Source organism: Rhinoderma darwinii, chromosome 12, assembly GCF_050947455.1.
Source record: "Rhinoderma darwinii isolate aRhiDar2 chromosome 12, aRhiDar2.hap1, whole genome shotgun sequence".
NCBI classification, from domain to species: domain Eukaryota; kingdom Metazoa; phylum Chordata; class Amphibia; order Anura; family Rhinodermatidae; genus Rhinoderma; species Rhinoderma darwinii.
Window position 1 is genome coordinate 45,562,513 of NC_134698.1, and position 22,330 is coordinate 45,584,842.

The following is a 22,330-nucleotide window of genomic DNA, read 5'->3' on the forward strand; positions in this document are numbered from 1 at the left end:
ACATTCGTAATACTGCAGCGTGCTATTACTTATAGGGGTCTATTGTCGTAAATCCCTTTTAAGGGAACATTCACACGACAGTGAAAAACCGCTGTGCGGCGGACGTTTTTGTAACGGCCGTCACACGACCGTTTTCAGAACGGTGGTGTTCTATGGGTGTATTCACACGGCCGGTTTTTTAAATGGCCCATGAAAACTGTCCGTCAAAAAATAGGACATGTCCTATTTTTGGCCGTTTTGGCGGCTCCACGGCTCCCATAGAAGTGAATGGATCAGTTTTTACCGGCCGTTTTTTAGGAAAGAATCCTTGTAACGGCTGGTAAAAACTGATTCTGGCCGAGGATTCCCCGCACAGTGCGCTACATTGAGCGCTGAGCCCAGAGAAGCCCTTGACATTACTATCTATATATGGACAGTGATGTCGGGCTTTCAACTGTGGAGTCTCAGGCCAGAACATCGTGAGATCTCTGGCTGGGGACTCCTGTCTCCAACCCCCCCCCCCCCCCCTGTAGATAGCATCTCCTGTAAATAGCGGCACTATCTACATGGGACCTGTGGTGTTTTCAGGGGATTTGGACAATACAACCAACAAATTAAATCCATTTTTTTTTCAACGCCCATTAAAGGGAACCTGTCACCAGCATTTCACCTATTGAACTTTACTTATATCTCACTGGCCGCTGCTATCAAAAGTTCATTGCCGTTATCCCCTCTCCTAAACGGTCTGCAAACATTTCACGCCTTTTATCATAATAATCCGGTGTCCCTTTGTGCGCACACACCAGAAGGGGACATCTATGCACAAGCGCTGGATTTTGTATGCTGGGGGAAGGCGAGGAGCTGTCAATCAAAATTAAGGAGGCGGGGTAAGGTCGGAAAGACTTGAGGAATGAAGATATGACTCTTTTCAAATGAAGATATGAGACTTTTCTGCTCATTAGCATACAGTGTGGGAACACTAAAAAACTGAATACTAAAGCTACAGAGCCGACTAAGAAGACAATTCTAGGTTATATAGAAATGATTTTCCCCCCACTACCACCAGGTATTGCTGGTTTAATAGGTGAAATGCTGGTGACAGGTTCCCTTTAAAAACGGACAGACGGACTGGAAATGGATGAAAATTTGTAGACACACTGATGCAAAATGGCCATGAAAAACTGACAGTTGATCAGTTTTTAACGGCCATTTTTTTCAGTCGTGTGAATATAGCCTTATACAGTGATCTGAAGCACTATACTATATAGAAAAAAAATGAAATCATAAATCACTTATACTTTATTAAACTATAAGGCCTTGTTCACACGGCGTGTATTCAACGCGTTTTTGCCCCGTTTTACGCACCAAAAAACACGTAAAAAATGCTTACTTTAAGCTTCCCTTTGACATCAATGGGAAAATGCATTGTAGTGCATACGGCGCGTTTTTTACGCTCGTGTGTTTAAAAACGCGTCGTGTAAAAAAAAAAGCGTCCGGTCAATTCTCCGCGCGTAAAGCTCACTGAAATTGCGCCTAATTCCCATAGTCAATGGGAGTCCTAATTACGTGCCCAAAAAAAAGCGTAAAAAACGGCTGTGTTTTAAAAAGCGCTGTGCAAAAATTAGAACGTTTTTGACGCGTTTATACAGCGTTGTTTTTTATAGCGTCGTGTGAACAAGGCCTAAAGCGTACTTTATTCAATGTTTGGTACTTTGCTTCCATCACATAAAGATCATCTAACTAAGGGCATGACCACACATGGCGGAATTCCTCCGCAACTGTCCGCATCAATGCCGCACAGAATCTGCGTTGCAGATTCTGCAGCGGATCTGCACAAAATGTGCAGAAAATTGATGCGGACTGGCCGCTGCGGACTGCAGGAAAAGTGCTTCTCTTCTCCCTATTCAGTGCAGGATAGAGAGAAGGGACAGCACTTTCCCTAGTGAAAGTCAAAGAAATTCATACTTACCGCCCGTTGTCTTGGTGACGCGTCCCTCTTTCGGCATCCGGCCCGACCTCCCTGGATGACGCTCCAGTCCATGTGACCGCTGCAGCCTGTGCTTGGCCTGTGATTGGCTGCAGCCGTCACTTACACTGAAACGTCATCCTGGGAGGCCGGACTGGAGACAGACGCAGGGAGTTCTCGGTAAGTATGAACTTATATTTTTTTTTACAGATACTTGTATATTGAGATCGGTAGTCACTGTCCCGGGTGCAGAAACAGTTACTGCCGATCGCGTAACTCTTTCAGCACCCTGGACAGTGACTATTTACAGACGTCTCCTAGCAACGCTCCCGTCATTACGGGAGCCCCATTGACTTCCTCAGTCTGGCTGTAGACCTAGAAATACATAGGTCCAGCCAGAATGAAGAAATGTCATGGTAGTAAAAACAATACGCTCCGCAGCACACATAAGATCTGCGGACTTCATTGCGGAATTTTGACTCTCCATTGAAGTCAATGGAGAAATTCCGCCATGAGTCCGCAACCAGTCCGCCACTGCTCCGCAACAGACAGAGCATGCTGCGGACACCAAATTCCGCTCCGCAGCCTATGCTCCGCAGCGGAATTGTACGCATCGTGTAAACGAACACTGCTAAATTAAAGTGAAAGTCAATGGAGAAACGGCTCCGCTGCGGATTAACGCTGCGGAGTGTCCGCAGCGGAATTTAAGTGAAATTCCGCTATGTGTGAACCCGCCCTTAGGTGGAACACTGCCCAGGAAAGGTGACGATTCAATGCAGAGACCTTCCTTTATGGGTCCGAATTTCAGTATGATAAGAAAAGCAAATTGTTTTGTGTTTTTATTTTTAGTCCTGACAAACTTGTATGCCATTTCCATCCGTCTATAGAACGACTTTTTTTTTTTAAATTAAATCTCAGCGGAAATGGAGAATATATAGACTATTCATAAAGCATGATCGGGAAAATAAAATGTACGTGACTTTTCTTTTCTGGTGATTTGTTCTCCCGCCTTCCTCCGTGCTGCACCCGCACTGCCTGTGTATCTGCGGCATTCTCTTTTGTTACCTGTGTCAGGAGGTGGCTGCTTGAACAGATGTTCTGCTCCCACACTGCGCCGGATACCGTCCCTCCTGCAGATGCTGATGAATGTTTCCTGCCTAAGGGAAGAATCTGTGCCTGCGAATAGATGTGCTCATCAGAGTACAGCATCTGAAGAGCAGACAGTGACCAGCATGTTGTACAGACAACTACAAGGGTTTGTCTATGCTCTACTATGTTGTACAGATGCACACTGCACATATAACATGCTAAAATGGGAAAAAATATATACAATAATATACAAAATTGTCCTGTGTTATTTATGAAAATGAATTGCAAGTTTGATGGATTTCATGAGATGAGCTGAACGCTTCAGTCAATATATGCGCAGATTATGAATATTATTTTTTTTTGGGTGATGGTGATATAAACTGTACAATCCTGAGGGAAAAAAACACTACAAATAAATAGCAGTTGTTGTTTTTTTTGCGGCGGGTTTTCACCGATTATGCCGCAAAAAACGCAACTCCGTCAAAAAAAAAATCTACTTACCCAGAAGTTTTTGTTTCTTCCACCAGACCGGCCTCTTGGGGTGAGGTTTCATCATATGTAACCGCTGTACCAACCACAGGCTGCAGCAGTCTCCTGGGATGAAACATTCCGTGCAAAAAACTGCACCAGAGTTTGTTGCGGTTTTTCGTCCCGATTGTGCATCCGTGTGCGGCGCGTGGTTTTCACGCTCCCATTGACATCAATGGGCGTGTAGGTGCGTGATAACGCACCAACATAGGACATGCAGTGAGTTTTACGCAGTGGATTCTCGCTGCGTGAAAAATCACGCATGTGTGAATGGCCCCATTGAAATCAATGGGTCCGTGTGCTGTGCGTTGCTTCAACGCACAGCACACGAACGAGAATCACACTCGTGTGAATGGGGCCTAAGGCTGGAGCACGAAGCGCCAGTTTAAGGCCTCATTCCCACGACAGGGTTTCCCGGCCGGGTGCCGGCCGTTCATAAATTGGCCGGCACCCGGCTGCATTAGGAATAATAGACACCTAATGGGGCTATTCACACGACCGATTTTTTGACGGCCGGGAAAACCGGCCGTCAAAAAATAGGACATGCTCTATTTTTGGCCGGGTACCCGGCCGCCCGGCTCCCATAGAAGTCTATGGGGCCGGGTAATACACGGCCATCACCGGGATGTGTTCCGAGTGATGGCTGGGTTTTCCGTGGCTTGCGCTCTATCTCCTCCTCCTCACATGCACTCTGCGCTGTGAGGAGGAGGAGTTTATGCCATTCGGACGAATGGCTGTACACAGTGTGGCAGGGCCGGGGTGTACAGCAGGTGGAAGGGAGCGGTGCGCTGGCTCCCTTCCCCTGCTTGTTTTAAAAGCGCCCTGGCCCGGCGACCCCTTCCATGGCGCCGCTAGCAGCTGCTGCTGCGGCTGCTACTACTGTAGCGACGCCACTATAGCAGAGCAGGGAGGTAGCAGGGAGAAGCCATGACTAAGGACGCAGTCAGCGTCAGAAACGCGTAGTCACCGCTCACACTGCTTCACTATCCCTCTATTTGTACTCTGGAAATAATTTTATTTCACCGCACTTGTTTTTATCTTCTTCTTAATAAAACTTGGAAGAAGTTTCCTATTTTAAACAGACTAAAAGGACTCAACGCTGGATCCAATTTTTGCTTTTTTCCATGTGCTAGCCGCACTTTAGCTCCTTGAAGGAGCGGAATCCCCGTGTTTTCGGGGATTCCGCTCCTGGACAGAGCGCTTGATGTCTCTGTCCATATCTGGGCAGTGACATCAGTGGAAACTCCTGAAGCGGAATCCCCGAACACATGGGGATTCCCCTTCAGGAGTTGCCGCTGATGTCACTGTCAAGATCTCCCCGGCCCGTAACGGATGCAAAACTTTATGCAAACCGGCCGGGCAAAATGGCCGATTTTTACCGGCCGACACTCGGGCTCGGGCGGCACCCTGTCGTGTGAATCCCGCCTTAGTAAATCTGCCACTTTGGCACCTGGGACTTGTCTAACCCTAAAGTATATAAATATATATTTTCACTTTTTAATTTTTGCAAATTTTTCTTAACAGGGAAATATTGAAATTTCTTGCAAATGTAAAACATGCCGCAATTTTACCATTAATCGTGAGTCCTTATTTTCAGTGTCTTGATATGTGGCACATGTCTGCATTGGTTACAATTGATATCATCGTGCTGCTTCCAGAATAAATCATAGCTTCACTCAGACAATCCACAAAGCAGCCGCTATAGGTGATTTGCATCTGGATGTTTGGCAGTATGATCATTCCTAAAGAATATAATCTGATGGCTCAAGCCTCTATCATTGCGTTCAGTCTCCTAGTCCAGTAACTATTGTATTTAGCAGCAGGCATATAAATGACTATAATTCTCCTACTTTGTTTGCTGTGAATATATTGCATACTGATTTCTTTATATGTTTAGCACCTTATTACACCTGCTCTAGATTATTTGAACCTCATATTATTCATACTCCACCATTTATAAATATTCTCGGTCATGGAACTTTGTGTTTGTTCTAGTGTCTTGTCATATTGTAATACAATGTATTATGGTAAGCCCACACATAGGGTAAATACTGCGTATTTTACACAATGGATTTCATTGCGTAAAATCTACAGCATATTACAGTAATATCAAAGCGGATTAGATTTGAATAAATCTCATTCACATGCTGCGTAAAAAATCCGCCCGAAAAAACGTTCATAAATAGACATACGGTGTGTTTTTTTTTAAATCTGCAGAATATACATTTATGTTGCAGAATCGCTGGTTTTCTGTTGTGGGTTTTCCCCATTGAATTCATTAGGGAGGTAAAACCTGCAACAAAGAGCAGACGTTGCGAGTTTTGCGGCGGAAAAGATGCTATTCTGATGCAAAAATTGCAACTCCAGAGAAAAAAAGTCTATACTTACCCAGATCTCTCTGCTCCTGCGTCCAGACCGGCCTCCAGGGGTGACGTTTTATCCCATGTGACTGCTGCAGCCAACCACAGGCTGCAGCGATCACATGGGATGAAATGTCATCCCAGGAGGCCGGGCTGCAGGACGTCAGAGGGACGCGTCACCATGGCTATGGTAAGTATAGACTTTTTTGTGCTATTTTCCACAGCGTATATTCCGGCTGAAAACTGCACCACAATCTGCACTAATTTTATGTAGCGTATCCGCCCTGTGTGAACATACCCTTATACTGAACTGACATATCTTCCTATATTATAACTGTTAGCTTTGTACTTCCTTTCTAGCCCAGATGGCTCTAACGTTCTATTTTTTTGATTGTTTCTATGTACCTTGTAAGCTTTATAAACTTGCAATCGCAACGGAGAAGCAGTAAAGAATGGATGTGACGTCATGGTCGGCCGTGTTCTGCAGCTTCATTAGACCTAGTGGAAGGGAGAACTGTAATGCAACTAGCTGCTGCGAAGATATAGTGGTAGACAGATGTAATTTACAATATGGTCATACAGACTGATGGTTACAGATGTACTTTTTTTGTTTTGAGATTTGTTTGCATATGCGTTAGTTACAGAATTAGGGTCACAGAACAGATACACTGCGCAAAAGCACACAGCGTATCCGCCCTTGGCGCCGCAGGGAATACCGGCTGAAAAACCGCACCAAATTATGGTGAAATTTTTCGGACGGAGTGTCCGCTGCGGAAAACCGCACATAAAAAAGTCTATACTTACCTGTAGCCATAACGACGCGTCCCTCCGCCGTCCTGCTGCCCTGTCTCCTAGGATGACGTTTCATCACATGTGACTGCTGCAGACTGTGATTGGCTACAGTGGTCACATGGGATGAAACGTTCTCCCAGGAGGCCGGCCTGGATTAAAAAGCACAGAATTCTGGGTAAGCAAAATATTTTTATTTTTTTCTGAGTTACGATTTTTGCAGCGGAATCCCAACATCTGCTATTTGTTGTGGGTTTTATCTCCCCATTGAATTCAACAAAAAAGCAGCTATTATAGCTAGGTATAATGGAGCGAAGCAGAAAAATGCTGGATGATATGTATACATATGAAAGGCTATTGTGAATTCACACAAAATCTATCATTGACCCAAAATGGGTCTAGATGCTAATGAATTCTAATCCCATGTAAACAATTCTAAATAGTAAAGGGGAGAAGAAAAAGTGTCAATGCATTAGAATATATAAATCAGTAACCAGCCGTACCCATAACCGCAAAAAGTGAGGAGAGAGGAGCTCGCTCGACCACAATGACCCCCATTATTATTCTGCGGATTTTCTGTAAAAAAATCCATGGCGGAAAATCTGCAGTATTTACGCTACATGTGGACTCGCCCTTACACAGTTGATAAGGTTAAGAAAGACTGATCTTTCTCTTTCTTTAAACCCATCTAGGTGAAGCTCCACCTTAACCTCATGCGATATGTCTGCTAAAACCACCATTAGCAAGGAGGTCTTCTCTCCCCAAGATGAGCGCATGCTGGGGGCCGTGCTTGTGAAACGAAGGACAAAGAAAAAAATTCCATTCCTAGCAACAGGAGGACAAGGAGAATACCGCACATACATCTGCTTATCAGGTACCATATAACAGAATATATTATGCTTGGGGGAGGGGTTCTTTACTAGAGGCAGTACAGGAGGCTGGCAATCCAGTGAAGCTTGCTTTGATATTTTTAACCACTCATGTTTACAATTTTCCTGAGAAGTATTGTCAGCATGTCATGTATATTCCACATGGCATTTAGATTTGTATTCCGATGCAGTTGCCCAGCGTAGTACGGCCTTACCGGTGCCCAGCGTAGTACGGCCTTACCGGTGCACAGCGTAGTACGGCCTTACCGGTGCACAGCGTGGTACTGCCTTACCAGTGCCCGACGTGGTACTGTCTTACCGGTGCCCAGTGTGGTACCCTGTTACCGGTGCCCAGCAGGGTTTCGCCTTGCTGGTGCCCAGTGTTGTACTGTCTTTCTGGTGCCCAGCGTGGTACCGCCTTTCTTGTGCCCAGCATGGTTTCGCTTTACCGGTGCCCAGTTTGATACCACTTTGCCTGGTGCCCAGCTTGATACCACTTTGACTGGTGCCCAGTGTGGTACTGCTTTACCTGGTGCCCAACGTGATACCGCTTTACAGGTGCTCAGTATGGTGCTTCTTTACCAGTGCCCAGAGTGGCACTTCCTACCGATGCCCAGTGTTAACTCCATTAATATGTTACAGTTGTGGTTTTTTTTTTAATACAGATTTACAGGGCATCTTTAGAGACAATATAATGACTATATTAAGAAAGTTCATAAATAGAAATTCCCAAATAAAAGGTTATTATCATTGCCCCCTGTAGGAGAAATCCAATATTTATATACAGAGTTGTGAGAGTTTCAAATGACCACATTACCTTTACTACAGTCTTTGATCTACTACAGGCTGCGATAAGGGCCTGTTCACATCACCGTTCATTTCCGTTCCGGGGTTCCGTCGGAGGGTTCCGTCGGGTGAACCCCGCAACGGAAAGTGAAACTGACAGCACAGCTTCCGTTTCAGTCACCATTGATCTCAATGGTGACGGAAACATCGCTAATGCTTTCCGTTCGTCACCATTCCGTCTGGTTTCTGGTTTTCCGACGGAATCAATAGCGTAGTCGACTGAGATCAATGGTGACTGAAACAGAAGCTGTGCAGTCAGTTTCACTTTCCGTTGCGGGGTTCACCCGACGGAACCCTCCGACGGAACCCCGGAACGGAAATGAACGGTGATGTGAACCTGAATTATGATGATCCGTTAGCAGTGCCTAAGGCCTCATTCACACGACAGGGTCCGAGTGTCGGCCGATAAAATCGGCCATTTTTCCCGGCCGGTTTGCATCCGTTTTGCATCCGTTCCGGGCCGTGTTGCCATTTTTAACGGCCGTTTTGCATGCGTTTTTTTCCCTGTCCGTTTTAAAATCGGATGAATTTAATTTAAATTTGTTGCCACACACAGCTCTCTGTAGATAATGCCATACAGCCCCCTGTAGGTAATGCCACCCAGCCCCCTGTTGGTAATGCCACCCAGCCCCCTGCAGGTAATGCCACCCAGCCCCCTGTAGGTAATGCCACCCAGCCCCCTGCAGGTAATGCCACCCAGCCCCCTGCAGGTAATGCCACCCAGCCCCCTGCAGGTAATGCCACCCAGCTCCCTGCAGGTAATGCCACCCAGCCCCCTGCAGGTAATGCCACCCAGCCCCCTGCAGGTAATGCCACCCAGCCCCCTGCAGGTAATGCCACCCAGCCCCCTGTAGGTAATGCCACCCAGCCCCCTGTAGGTAATGCCACCCTGCCACCTGTAGGTAATGCCACCCAGCTCACTGTAGGTATTGCCACCCAGCCCCCTGTAGGTAATGCCACCCAGCCCCCTGTAGGTAATGCCACCCAGCCCCCTGTAGGTAATGCCACCCAGCCCCCTGTAGGTAATGCCACCCAGCCCCCTGTAGGTAATGCCACCCTGCCCCCTGTAGGTAATGCCACCCTGCCCCCTGTAGGTAATGCCACCAAGTCCCCTGTAGGTAATGCCACCAAGTCCCCTGTAGGTAATGCCACCAAGTCCCCTGTAGACCCTCTTCCTCCTCACATGCACTCTGCACTGTAAGGAGGAGGAGGAGAGAGAGCGCGAGCAACGGAATACATGGCCATCACTCGGGACACATTCCGGTGATGGCCGTGTATTACCCGGCCCCATAGACTTCTATGGGAGCCGGGCGGCCGGGTAAACGGCCGAAAATAGGGCATGTCCCATTTTTTGACGGCCAGGTTTCCCGGGCCGTCAAAAAATCGGTCGTGTGAATAACCCCATTAGGGGTCTATTGTTCCTACTGCAGCCGGGTGACGGCCGATTTATGAACGGCCGTCACCCGGCCGGGAAACCCTGTCGTGTGAATAAGGGCTTAACACTGCATTATATCATCCAAAAGGGAGTGTTTCCCATAATAACATTTTATTAGAAAGTTGCTATATATGTGGTTTCCTAACTTTATCTTTTAGGCCCTGTACACACAGTTTTTTGCAGGCAGAAAAAATCTGCCTCAGAATTCCTTCAGGAATTTTGAGGCACATTTTGAACTGCCTGAGTTTTTTACCATTGAAACTAAAGCAAGGACCGTGGGCAAAAAACACTCTGAAATGAGCGGCGCAGGTTTTTTCTGCCTTCAATTGATTTCAACGAGAAGTCAGGGGCGGAAACCACGGAGAGAAAGGACGTGTTGCTTTTCTTTCCCACGGGCAGCCAAAAGCCGCCCGGGGAAAAAAAAAGCCTCTGCCTCCCATTGAAATCAATGACACCGCCAAAAAACTCTGTGTTAACAGGGCCTTAAAACAACTAGTGCAATAGTAGCTTTGCATATAAGGTTATAGGAGAATAGCTATAATCAGCCCTGATATCCTTTACTCAATAGGATCACGGTGACAGACTTTATCGTTACTTCAGACTACCACCTAACCGCGGTGGTTATACGAAAGTCTGAGGCTCTCTGTGAACTGTGCTAATACCTGGAATTAGTCATCAGCAGAGGAGAAGTAAATGGAGCGGGTGGGCACAAATGGTAACGTAACTCGACAGGGTCTGCTCACCAACTTCTTTCTGAAACTGAATTGGAAGAGGAGGAATGGAATTTTTTTTTTTTCTCTTCATTTCATGCCAGTATCAGTCAGAAAAACGGATCTACACGGATATGGCTGAGGTTCAGTGAAAGCTTGTACCCAAGGGTATTTTCACACACAGCAGTTGAGGTGCAGTTAAAAACCACATCAATAACGCACCTGAAAAAAACGTATGCATTTTTACCTCATTTTGGTGCGTTTTTTTAATGCGGTTGCGGCTAAAAACGTAAGTGTGTGAAATGCATGACGTTTTTTTTTTTTTTACTACATCACAAGTGCTACGTGTGAATCTACCCTTAGGTACAAGATTCCGGTAAATAATTCAGCCATATCCTCGTCGATAACTTACCCTAAAAACACAGAATATTTTATCAACTAGTATAAAACTGTTCCTTATGTATACAGGACTAGATCCGAAAGTGAACTAAAACCCCTGTATTATCAACATTTATGTTGCTGTTCTAAATTGGCTAATCTCATTGTTTATTGTGATCTGCAAAAATGTGGAGTTCATATTACTGCATTTATGTGCACAACATAGAAGAGTGGCATCAGAAGGCGCTCCGCAGACAGGTACCTTTTATAATGGCAACGTGTCTTGTGCATTTTCATTGAGTAACGTACTGCGGGCTACTAATTAAAATATCAAGCAGATCGTCTTTTTTTTCAGGCAGTGTCTGTAAAATGAAATGGTTCCTTTTTTCATGTGCATGGTCCCTGAGCACTGCATTGTAAAGCATGTCTTCTACTTGACATAAAGTCAATGCAGAGGGTTCGTTCTTAACGCCCCTTTCTTGAGCTCCTAAATTACGTCTCTGCTAATAGAAATCTATTTTAATTGTAACTTCTTAATGATGTTATATAGCAAAATGTTTAGATTCTGTGGTTTTAAAATAGAGTCCTGTCCATTCATGAGTGGTCCCAAAATAGGTTTTCTTTCTCCCTCTATTGCTTTTATATTGCTGTGAATACAAAATAGGGTTTTTCCTGGAGTACAGTCCAAATGGTTAGCCCAAGGACCTGCCTGGGTTATACAATCTTATTTAAAATGTAGAAAGCGGAATTGAGCAGTGATTCCCTTGGTAATAATGGTAGGTGGAAGGGACTCCTAGTAGTAGGGCTCTCTCAATCAACTTTGCCCTGGGGAAGGAGGTTGCGGCTGCAATGTGAAGATGTTGTCCAGACTGGTCAATCTCTCTATATTCAAACATACATCTATTACGGTTTTATTAAAACTTTATAGCATTTATAAACACTGATTAAAAAAATATGCACGTTTAGATTTGTTTGTGCCATAAGTAGAATGGACAGGTCTTGCAAATACCTCCGTCACAGATCAGGCCGAAATTACTGGAAACAATAGCGCAGCACTGTCGTGTGTGTACATGAGGAATAACACTATTTCTAGCCATTATATGACTTTTATATCTAATATATATTTTGGAAAGTTTGTTTGAAGCCCGATTTTTCATTGGTTTAAAAGCAGTCCATGTGACTGCTGCAGCCTGTGATTGGCTGCAGCGGTCACATGGGATGAAATGTCATGGAGGAAGAAGCAGGAGTAATTATGGGAGCTCCATAGACTTAGGCCTCATGCACATTTCCATCACCGTTTTCACATGTCAGTGATTGGAACCGTGTGAACTCTGTGTACACTTCCGTATTTCAGTTTCCGAGAGGAAACTGAAACCCGTTCCCACTATGTACACGATATTGTGAGCGCCACACATGCTGTTCCCTGTCCAGCGGTACTCACTGTCCAGGGCGCTGAAAGAGTTACTGCGATCAGTGCAGTACCTTAACGCTTTCAGCAACCTGGACAGAGACTACCGCTGGACAGGGAATACCATCTGCGTCGCTCACAATATAGATTAATGGTTCATTAAAAAAAAAACGCAACAAAAAAGTTACTACTTACCTAGAACTCCCTTCTTGCGTGCTTCTTCCTCAAGTCCGGCCTCCTGAGATGACGTTTCAGACCATGTGACTGCTTCAGCCAATCACAGGCTGCAGCGGTCAAATGGACTGCCGCGTCATCCAGGGAGGTCGGACTGAGAGTCAGAAGATAGACCCGTCACTAAGACAACGGCCGGCGTACGTATGAACTTATTTTTTTTTATATCGCTTCGATCCAGCACTGATCAGCAGCCTCTTCTCTCTATCAGTGCTGGCAGAGAGAAGGGGCTGCCGATTAGTGCAATGCAATATCTGTCTGTATGTGTACCTCTGGCCACCCGGCCGTTGCTAGGCAACGGCTTCGTTACACACGGACGGCACACGGATGCCTTCCGTGTGCCTTCAGTTTTATGACGGCCCCATTAACTTGCATGGGCCTCACGGTCACGGAATCTCGGACCAAAGTAGGACATGCTCTACTTTTGTCGGAACGGACCAACGGGACCGTCAAAAAAACTGAAGTGTGCATGGCCCCATTGAAATTAATGGGTCAGGGTGCTAGCCGTCTGAAAAACGGCTAGCACCCTGAAGAAAAAGACTGAAGTGGGCATGAAGCTATATGGGCCTGCCCGTGCCGTAATTACGGCCTGAAATAGGACATGTTCTATATTTTTCAACGGCCCGGGCAGCTTCCCGTAAGCAAACGGGAAGGTACCCGTGGCCAATAGAAGTCTATGGGCCCGCAATTACGGGCCGTAATTACAGCCCCTGATTATGGGCGTTTTTACGTTCGTGTGCATGAGGCCTAAATCTGTAATGAATATATTGCTTCATTTCTTTTATGCTTCCAATAACATTATTTACACTCTCTAGCAATTAAATTCATATCGATAGGTAGCAATTAAATTCATACTGATAGGTATTTAAATAGTGAACTTTTACTCTATCCATACCGTAAGTCAACCTCCCGAGCAACGCCGGGTATAAAAGCTAGTGGCATTATAAAGCAGTTTTCCCTCTGTAGGCTCGATCTCTAATTTTCAGTTTTCTCTAAGCTAGGGGGTGGAGCCTAACTGCTATCATGTCTTCTATACACTGCACACATAGAATAAAAGAATCCTGCTCTTCTTTCTCTATTTATTACATACAGTGCCCACCAAAAGTTCCGGAACACCCTCATAACTTTTGAACGGCTCAAGGTAGAGGGTTGACATTTGGTGGGATTTAATAAGGTCATAAAATCTGCCAGTTAAAGAGGCTCTGTCACCAGATTATAAGTGCCGTAACTCCTACACAATCTGATCGGCACTGCAATGTAGATAACAGTGGTTTTTATTTTGAAAAACGATCATTTTTTAGCAAGTTATGGGCAATTTTAGATTTATGCAAATTAGTTTCTTAATAGACAACTGGGCGTGTTTTTACTTTTTACCAACTGGGCGTTCTACAGAGGAGTGTATGACGCTGACCAATCAGCGTCATACACTTGTCATTGTTCCAGCGCACGTGATTGTGCAGTGAAAGAAGCTGGGCTGGAACAATGAAAAGTGTATGGCCGTGATTGGTCAGCATCATACACTCCTCTGTACAACGGCGACTTGGTCAAAAGTAAAAACACGCCCAGTTGGTCATTAAGAAACAAATTAACATAAATCTAAAATTGCTCATAAATTGCTCAAAAATGATCGTTTTTCAAAATAAAAACCACTGTTCGCTACATTGTAGCGCCAATCAGATTATGTAGGTGAACACCAAAAAGATATCCCCATATGCTATAATAAAACAAGATCAAACGTATCTTAGAAAAAATACAAAATGACTTTATTAAGGACAGACAACACAGTTGATCAAGACGATTTTAAAAAAATATAACCACCCATAAAAACAATGTACAACAGTACACAGAAGACAGTGTTGAATATAAGGCAGGGCAAACAATGGTAGTATAACAATATCAACGACTATAAAGTATGTATACTGATAATAATCACCATAACAAGGGCCTATAAAATAGTCACAAAAATTGTAAAGTCACAGTCATGGAGAGGAAGCTCATTGAGACCTCAAGATACGCATACCAAAAGACCCACCATGCGCCATTCCACTGCCACAACACTGTCAGAACACCCCAACGCGCGTTTCGCACCTGGCTTCGTCAGGGGGTGCTGAAAGAGTGTGATCAGAGGATTTAAATAAGGGGTACACAGCTGAACGGTGTACCACACTTACTTGTCCATAGGATGTTCAGCTGGCGCCTGCACGAGGAGAGGCAGCACCTCAATCACGCAGTGCACGGCGTCCGGAAGTGAGCAGTGCGCAACTGCACAGAGCCCAAGTCCATGTTGCGCCGTGAACTACATGATGAACGGCCCCCCGCCCCGCGCATGCGCACAACAACCACAGACCACCGCATCCATCTTGGAATAGGGCAAGGCAACCGCAATTGCCCATATCCAAGAGATGGAGAGCGGTATGAATACATGAGCGCTATTCACAGTTAGAATATATTTATATATGTTTACTACATTACAAAATAGCAAAGGCATTCTAGATGAGAGTATATTTAGACATCCTGAAATGTACGGAAATAACATAAATCACACATTGGTTCCGATAGATCAAATACAGGCAACAGTATATCATGCAATAATATAGATGAACAAAGTGTACAGAGGGGGACCCAATGCATGCCTAGGAGCCCACTGTGCACACCAGTTAAAGATATTAATGTGAAATATCACCATATATACATATATGACCAAACATCATACCTGATTAGTTAGATGGATAAAAATATATGAATGAAAGAAAAAAGTGTAAAAATAAAAATATAAATATATAAATTGTGACATAAGTGGTTTAAATGCATACATGACAAACAAGTAGATGTATGAAAAAATGCACATTTACAGTACATGTATATAAAGACAAAATAATCCTATATATTACAAATTGTAAACGTGCATGAACACTAATGTGAATATATGGCCATATGCATACACATATGACCAAAAATAAAATAACAATAGATGTATGTGTATGAATGGACCATATAGGTCACAAAGAAATATATATATGTGAGTGTGAAAGAAAATATATAATATATGATAATAAGAGTGCAATTAGAGCACAAAAGTGAAACATCAAGAAAGATAATTCAAATAATAAAGAAAAAGTGAAAAAGACATATGAATAGAAAAAAGCATATGATAATCAAAAACGTGTTAGAGCAAAACATCCATCAATGTGGTAATGCATCCATGAAATTCCAGGATAAAAAAACAATCCACTCCAAGAATGCCTATATCAGACCATGAACAGAAATGTCGCTACTGATACCTAATGCGATCATCGCATAACCACAGAATCAAAAAGAAGAAAGGTTAAAGAACCAAACATTATATTGCAAATGTAACCTAATAAAGTAAACAACGAAACCACATTAGTATCAAAACATATAAGATGACTTCCATAATGTGCCTTCGATGCACCCATACACCTCAATATAGCCATGCACCTCATGCGCCTCCAATATAACCGATACAGTCCACTCTGAAAAGACAAGCAAGCAAAAGTTAAATAATAAATCCTCCCTACACACAAAATGATAAAACATAACAGAGGTTGGCACCTATTAGAAATTTATAAGAATGGAGCGAAACTAATCATTTCATTAAGCCCCTTAGGAAAAACGGTTTGTAGTTTCACTATCCATTTGCATTCACGTTGGGCAAGGATTCTCTGAATATTACCCCCTCTATTTCCTAGGGAGATCTTATCAATTCCCCTGAAGGTGAGAAGTCTCCAATTACCTTGATGATGGTCACGAAAATGACGAGGTATCGGTTTAAGTTTGCTTAACTTTTCAGGATCGTCAGTTTTCATAGCGCCCTTTATGTCCCTTACATGTTCAAGGATCCTCACACGGAGTTCTCTAGAAGTGAGACCCACATATATCAGTCGACATGGACAAATGGCATAATAAACCACAGCAGTTGAACGACAAGTGATGTTGTGACAGATTTTATATTGTCTTGACCCAGAAGAGTCACTGAAATCTAGAGATCTAGTCATAAGGGAACATGCCCCACAGTCACCACATGGGTATGAACCCCACTTTGGTCCTTTGGAATTGAATATAAAGCCTGAGGTAGGAGCTACATAATGACTCTTAACTAATATATCCCTTAGATTACGTGATCTACGTGAAGTCATAAGGGGATAATCTGATAGCACTACACTCAGATCCATATCAGTATGGAGAATTGGCCAGAACCTCTCAAAAATCGATTTCATTTCTCTCCATTGGGCATGATATCCAGTGATGAACCTTACCTCTTCATTACTGTTCTTTTTCTTAAATTTAGGTATAAGTAGGTCACTTCGTTGCGTATTTTTGGCTCTCATGTATCCTTGCTCAATATCCATAGATTTGTAACCTCTAGCACGAAACCTATTTGAGAGGTCAGCGGCCTGATTCTCAAAGGCTGATTCTGTGGAACATATCCGACGTGCTCTTAAAAATTGTCCCGTTGGAACTGCTCTCAGTGTCTGTGGAGGATGAGATGATTTGGCATAAAGGAAGGAATTGACTGATGTACTTTTCCTGAAAATATCAGTGACAATTGATCCATCTATGTCACTAGTGAGTCTAATGTCAAGAAACTCAACATCAGTGCGACTTATTTTAGAAGTCAAACGGATGTTGAGCTGGTTGACATTCAGATCCTCAAGAAACTTGTCAAGCTTCTCTTTTTCACCATGCCAGAGAAATAGTATGTCGTCGATGAAGCGCATCCATATCAGGACGCCTCCATCATCCGCATCAGGCAACTGAAGATTCTGCTCCCACCGGCCAAGAAAGAGGTTGGCATATGAGGGCGCACAAGTGGCCCCCATTGCCACTCCCCTCTTTTGCAGAAAATATCGATCCTTGAAAAGGAACAGATTGTGATGTAAAACAAAATCCAATAGTACAATCAAAAGATCGATAAGATCGGATTCCAAGTTGGTCCCATTTAGATAAAACCTAGCGGCTTCAATACCATGTTTATGTTCAATAGAGGTATAAAGTGACTCCACGTCGCATGTCACAAAGAAGTCATCATGACCCATGTAAACCCCCTCTAACCTATTCAAGACATCAGTGGAATCACGAATGTACGATGGTAATTCACAAACAAGGGGTTTAAGATAATGGTCAATGAAGCGACACACAGTTTCACATAAACCTCCATTGCCCGAAACTATCGGTCTTCCTGGAGGGTCCACTAGATTTTTGTGGACCTTAGGGAGCAGATACAGGGTTGCTAAAATGGGTTTATCAACAATGAGACCATCAAGTGTGGTTTTAGGTATAATATTGGATTCAAAAGCCTTCAATAGAATTTGATCTAATTGGGTTTTAAAACTACCTAGAGGACATCCATCCAATCTTTGATAACATGACACATCATTGAGCTGTCTAAAGGCTTCTCTCTCGTATTTGTCAACAGGCCACAATACCACATTTCCACCTTTGTCAGCTGGCTTAATAACCACTGATTTCATTCTTTTGAGTTGTTCAAGGGCCTCCCGTTGTGCCCTATTCAAATTATCATGTGTACGATGTGAAGACAATTTACTCAATTCATTGGTAACCAGTCTCACAAAGGTGTCGACTGCGGGACACATGGACAAAGGAGGAAATGTGGTAGAGCGCCCCCTGACTCCCACCGGGAATTTAGGTTCAACAGTTAGTTCTTGTTCTTTTAAAAGCTCATCAAGAGCCCTGAGGGCCTGTTGTTCATCCTTTCCTGTGAAAAGTTGCACATCATATCTAGAAAAGTGCTTTTTGAAAAGCAGTTTCCTAGCAAAAAGGTGTACATCCTTGACAGCCTCAAAGAAATCAAAGTTAGATACTGGAGAGAAGGTCAAACCCATTCCCAACACTTCCAACTGTGCCTGCGTTAATATCTCATTGGACAAATTAATTACCTTTAGTTGATCTTTGCCTGTCTGTTCCTGAGGTTCATCCCTCCATCTAAAGGCTTGTTTCTTTTGTTTTTGCCCATTAGATGTCCAGTGTCTTGCTCCCATCTTGGGCGTTTGCCTAAAAAACGACCAGTTGATGGTCCTTCATTAGAGGATGAGGATGTATAACCCGATCGTGATCTAGATCTTGATCTTGACCTCATAGATTGTTGCCAGTTCCACCTAAAGACACGATCATTTTGGTAATCGGAGAGATCACGCTGAAATTTCTTCATTTTAAATTGTTGGATCTCTTTTTCCCATTTAAGAAATTCACTATCTAATTCCCTTTCAAAGGTGACCATCTCATCTGCCGTCATCTTTGCCTTCAGATCTTGCTGTAGTGGTTCAATTTCACTCTCAAGTACTTCAAGGGTCTGTTTATCACATCCTATCAATAACTCTAACATCGTTCTGGAGCAGACTTTACATGCATCTTCCCACCTCTGTCTGAATAGGTCGTCATCAACTGGAAATGAAGGTGTAATTTTAACTCTCAATCCCCTAGGGATGATATCCTTACTAAGGTAATGCTCCAGAGAAGCCTTGTTCCACCATGTTCTAGTCCGCTTTTCCAATAAGAATTTTAAACGTAACTGAATATCTCTATTCAACGGTGCATAGGTGCCAACCTCTGAATGTATATCACTTTTAAAAACATCTGACAACTGGGTGACCCAATTTTGGTCACGACCACGATAATCCATACCAGGACCTGTATTCACCAAAAAGACAATAATTAAGCCAAAAAAAGAATACCTATAAATTCAAGGTCATATATCAATGAATAAAGTTGCATATATGGGACCCCATGCATAGTAAACACCAAAAAGATATCCCCATATGCTATAATAAAACAAGATCAAACGTATCTTAGAAAAAATACAAAATGACTTTATTAAGGACAGACAACACAGTTGATCAAGACGATTTTAAAAAAATATAACCACCCATAAAAACAATGTACAACAGTACACAGAAGACAGTGTTGAATATAAGGCAGGGCAAACAATGGTAGTATAACAATATCAACGACTATAAAGTATGTATACTGATAATAATCACCATAACAAGGGCCTATAAAATAGTCACAAAAATTGTAAAGTCACAGTCATGGAGAGGAAGCTCATTGAGACCTCAAGATACGCATACCAAAAGACCCACCATGCGCCATTCCACTGCCACAACACTGTCAGAACACCCCAACGCGCGTTTCGCACCTGGCTTCGTCAGGGGGTGCTGAAAGAGTGTGATCAGAGGATTTAAATAAGGGGTACACAGCTGAACGGTGTACCACACTTACTTGTCCATAGGATGTTCAGCTGGCGCCTGCACGAGGAGAGGCAGCACCTCAATCACGCAGTGCACGGCGTCCGGAAGTGAGCAGTGCGCAACTGCACAGAGCCCAAGTCCATGTTGCGCCGTGAACTACATGATGAACGGCCCCCCGCCCCGCGCATGCGCACAACAACCACAGACCACCGCATCCATCTTGGAATAGGGCAAGGCAACCGCAATTGCCCATATCCAAGAGATGGAGAGCGGTATGAATACATGAGCGCTATTCACAGTTAGAATATATTTATATATGTTTACTACATTACAAAATAGCAAAGGCATTCTAGATGAGAGTATATTTAGACATCCTGAAATGTACGGAAATAACATAAATCACACATTGGTTCCGATAGATCAAATACAGGCAACAGTATATCATGCAATAATATAGATGAACAAAGTGTACAGAGGGGGACCCAATGCATGCCTAGGAGCCCACTGTGCACACCAGTTAAAGATATTAATGTGAAATATCACCATATATACATATATGACCAAACATCATACCTGATTAGTTAGATGGATAAAAATATATGAATGAAAGAAAAAAGTGTAAAAATAAAAATATAAATATATATAAATTGTGACATAAGTGGTTTAAATGCATACATGACAAACAAGTAGATGTATGAAAAAATGCACATTTACAGTACATGTATATAAAGACAAAATAATCCTATATATTACAAATTGTAAACGTGCATGAACACTAATGTGAATATATGGCCATATGCATACACATATGACCAAAAATAAAATAAAAATAGATGTATGTGTATGAATGGACCATATAGGTCACAAAGAAATATATATATGTGAGTGTGAAAGAAAATATATAATATATGATAATAAGAGTGCAATTAGAGCACAAAAGTGAAACATCAAGAAAGATAATTCAAATAATAAAGAAAAAGTGAAAAAGACATATGAATAGAAAAAAGCATATGATAATCAAAAACGTGTTAGAGCAAAACATCCATCAATGTGGTAATGCATCCATGAAATTCCAGGATAAAAAAACAATCCACTCCAAGAATGCCTATATCAGACCATGAACAGAAATGTCGCTACTGATACCTAATGCGATCATCGCATAACCACAGAATCAAAAAGAAGAAAGGTTAAAGAACCAAACATTATATTGCAAATGTAACCTAATAAAGTAAACAACGAAACCACATTAGTATCAAAACATATAAGATGACTTCCATAATGTGCCTTCGATGCACCCATACACCTCAATATAGCCATGCACCTCATGCGCCTCCAATATAACCGATACAGTCCACTCTGAAAAGACAAGCAAGCAAAAGTTAAATAATAAATCCTCCCTACACACAAAATGATAAAACATAACAGAGGTTGGCACCTATTAGAAATTTATAAGAATGGAGCGAAACTAATCATTTCATTAAGCCCCTTAGGAAAAACGGTTTGTAGTTTCACTATCCATTTGCATTCACGTTGGGCAAGGATTCTCTGAATATTACCCCCTCTATTTCCTAGGGAGATCTTATCAATTCCCCTGAAGGTGAGAAGTCTCCAATTACCTTGATGATGGTCACGAAAATGACGAGGTATCGGTTTAAGTTTGCTTAACTTTTCAGGATCGTCAGTTTTCATAGCGCCCTTTATGTCCCTTACATGTTCAAGGATCCTCACACGGAGTTCTCTAGAAGTGAGACCCACATATATCAGTCGACATGGACAAATGGCATAATAAACCACAGCAGTTGAACGACAAGTGATGTTGTGACAGATTTTATATTGTCTTGACCCAGAAGAGTCACTGAAATCTAGAGATCTAGTCATAAGGGAACATGCCCCACAGTCACCACATGGGTATGAACCCCACTTTGGTCCTTTGGAATTGAATATAAAGCCTGAGGTAGGAGCTACATAATGACTCTTAACTAATATATCCCTTAGATTACGTGATCTACGTGAAGTCATAAGGGGATAATCTGATAGCACTACACTCAGATCCATATCAGTATGGAGAATTGGCCAGAACCTCTCAAAAATCGATTTCATTTCTCTCCATTGGGCATGATATCCAGTGATGAACCTTACCTCTTCATTACTGTTCTTTTTCTTAAATTTAGGTATAAGTAGGTCACTTCGTTGCGTATTTTTGGCTCTCATGTATCCTTGCTCAATATCCATAGATTTGTAACCTCTAGCACGAAACCTATTTGAGAGGTCAGCGGCCTGATTCTCAAAGGCTGATTCTGTGGAACATATCCGACGTGCTCTTAAAAATTGTCCCGTTGGAACTGCTCTCAGTGTCTGTGGAGGATGAGATGATTTGGCATAAAGGAAGGAATTGACTGATGTACTTTTCCTGAAAATATCAGTGACAATTGATCCATCTATGTCACTAGTGAGTCTAATGTCAAGAAACTCAACATCAGTGCGACTTATTTTAGAAGTCAAACGGATGTTGAGCT

General features: G+C 42.9%; 1 protein-coding gene across 3 annotated transcripts in view; it reads left to right on the plus strand.

Annotated features, from left to right (window-relative positions):
- The window catches only part of STXBP6 (syntaxin binding protein 6), a 141,595-nt gene that overhangs the window by 50,266 nt on the left and 68,999 nt on the right, over positions 1-22,330 (plus strand). For all 3 annotated transcript variants that reach the window (XM_075843394.1, XM_075843395.1, XM_075843393.1), the window contains exon 2: positions 7,404-7,585. In XM_075843394.1, coding sequence (XP_075699509.1) covers positions 7,432-7,585 — 154 coding nt within the window. In that variant the 5' untranslated portion in view covers positions 7,404-7,431. The remainder of the gene's footprint in view (positions 1-7,403; positions 7,586-22,330) is intronic.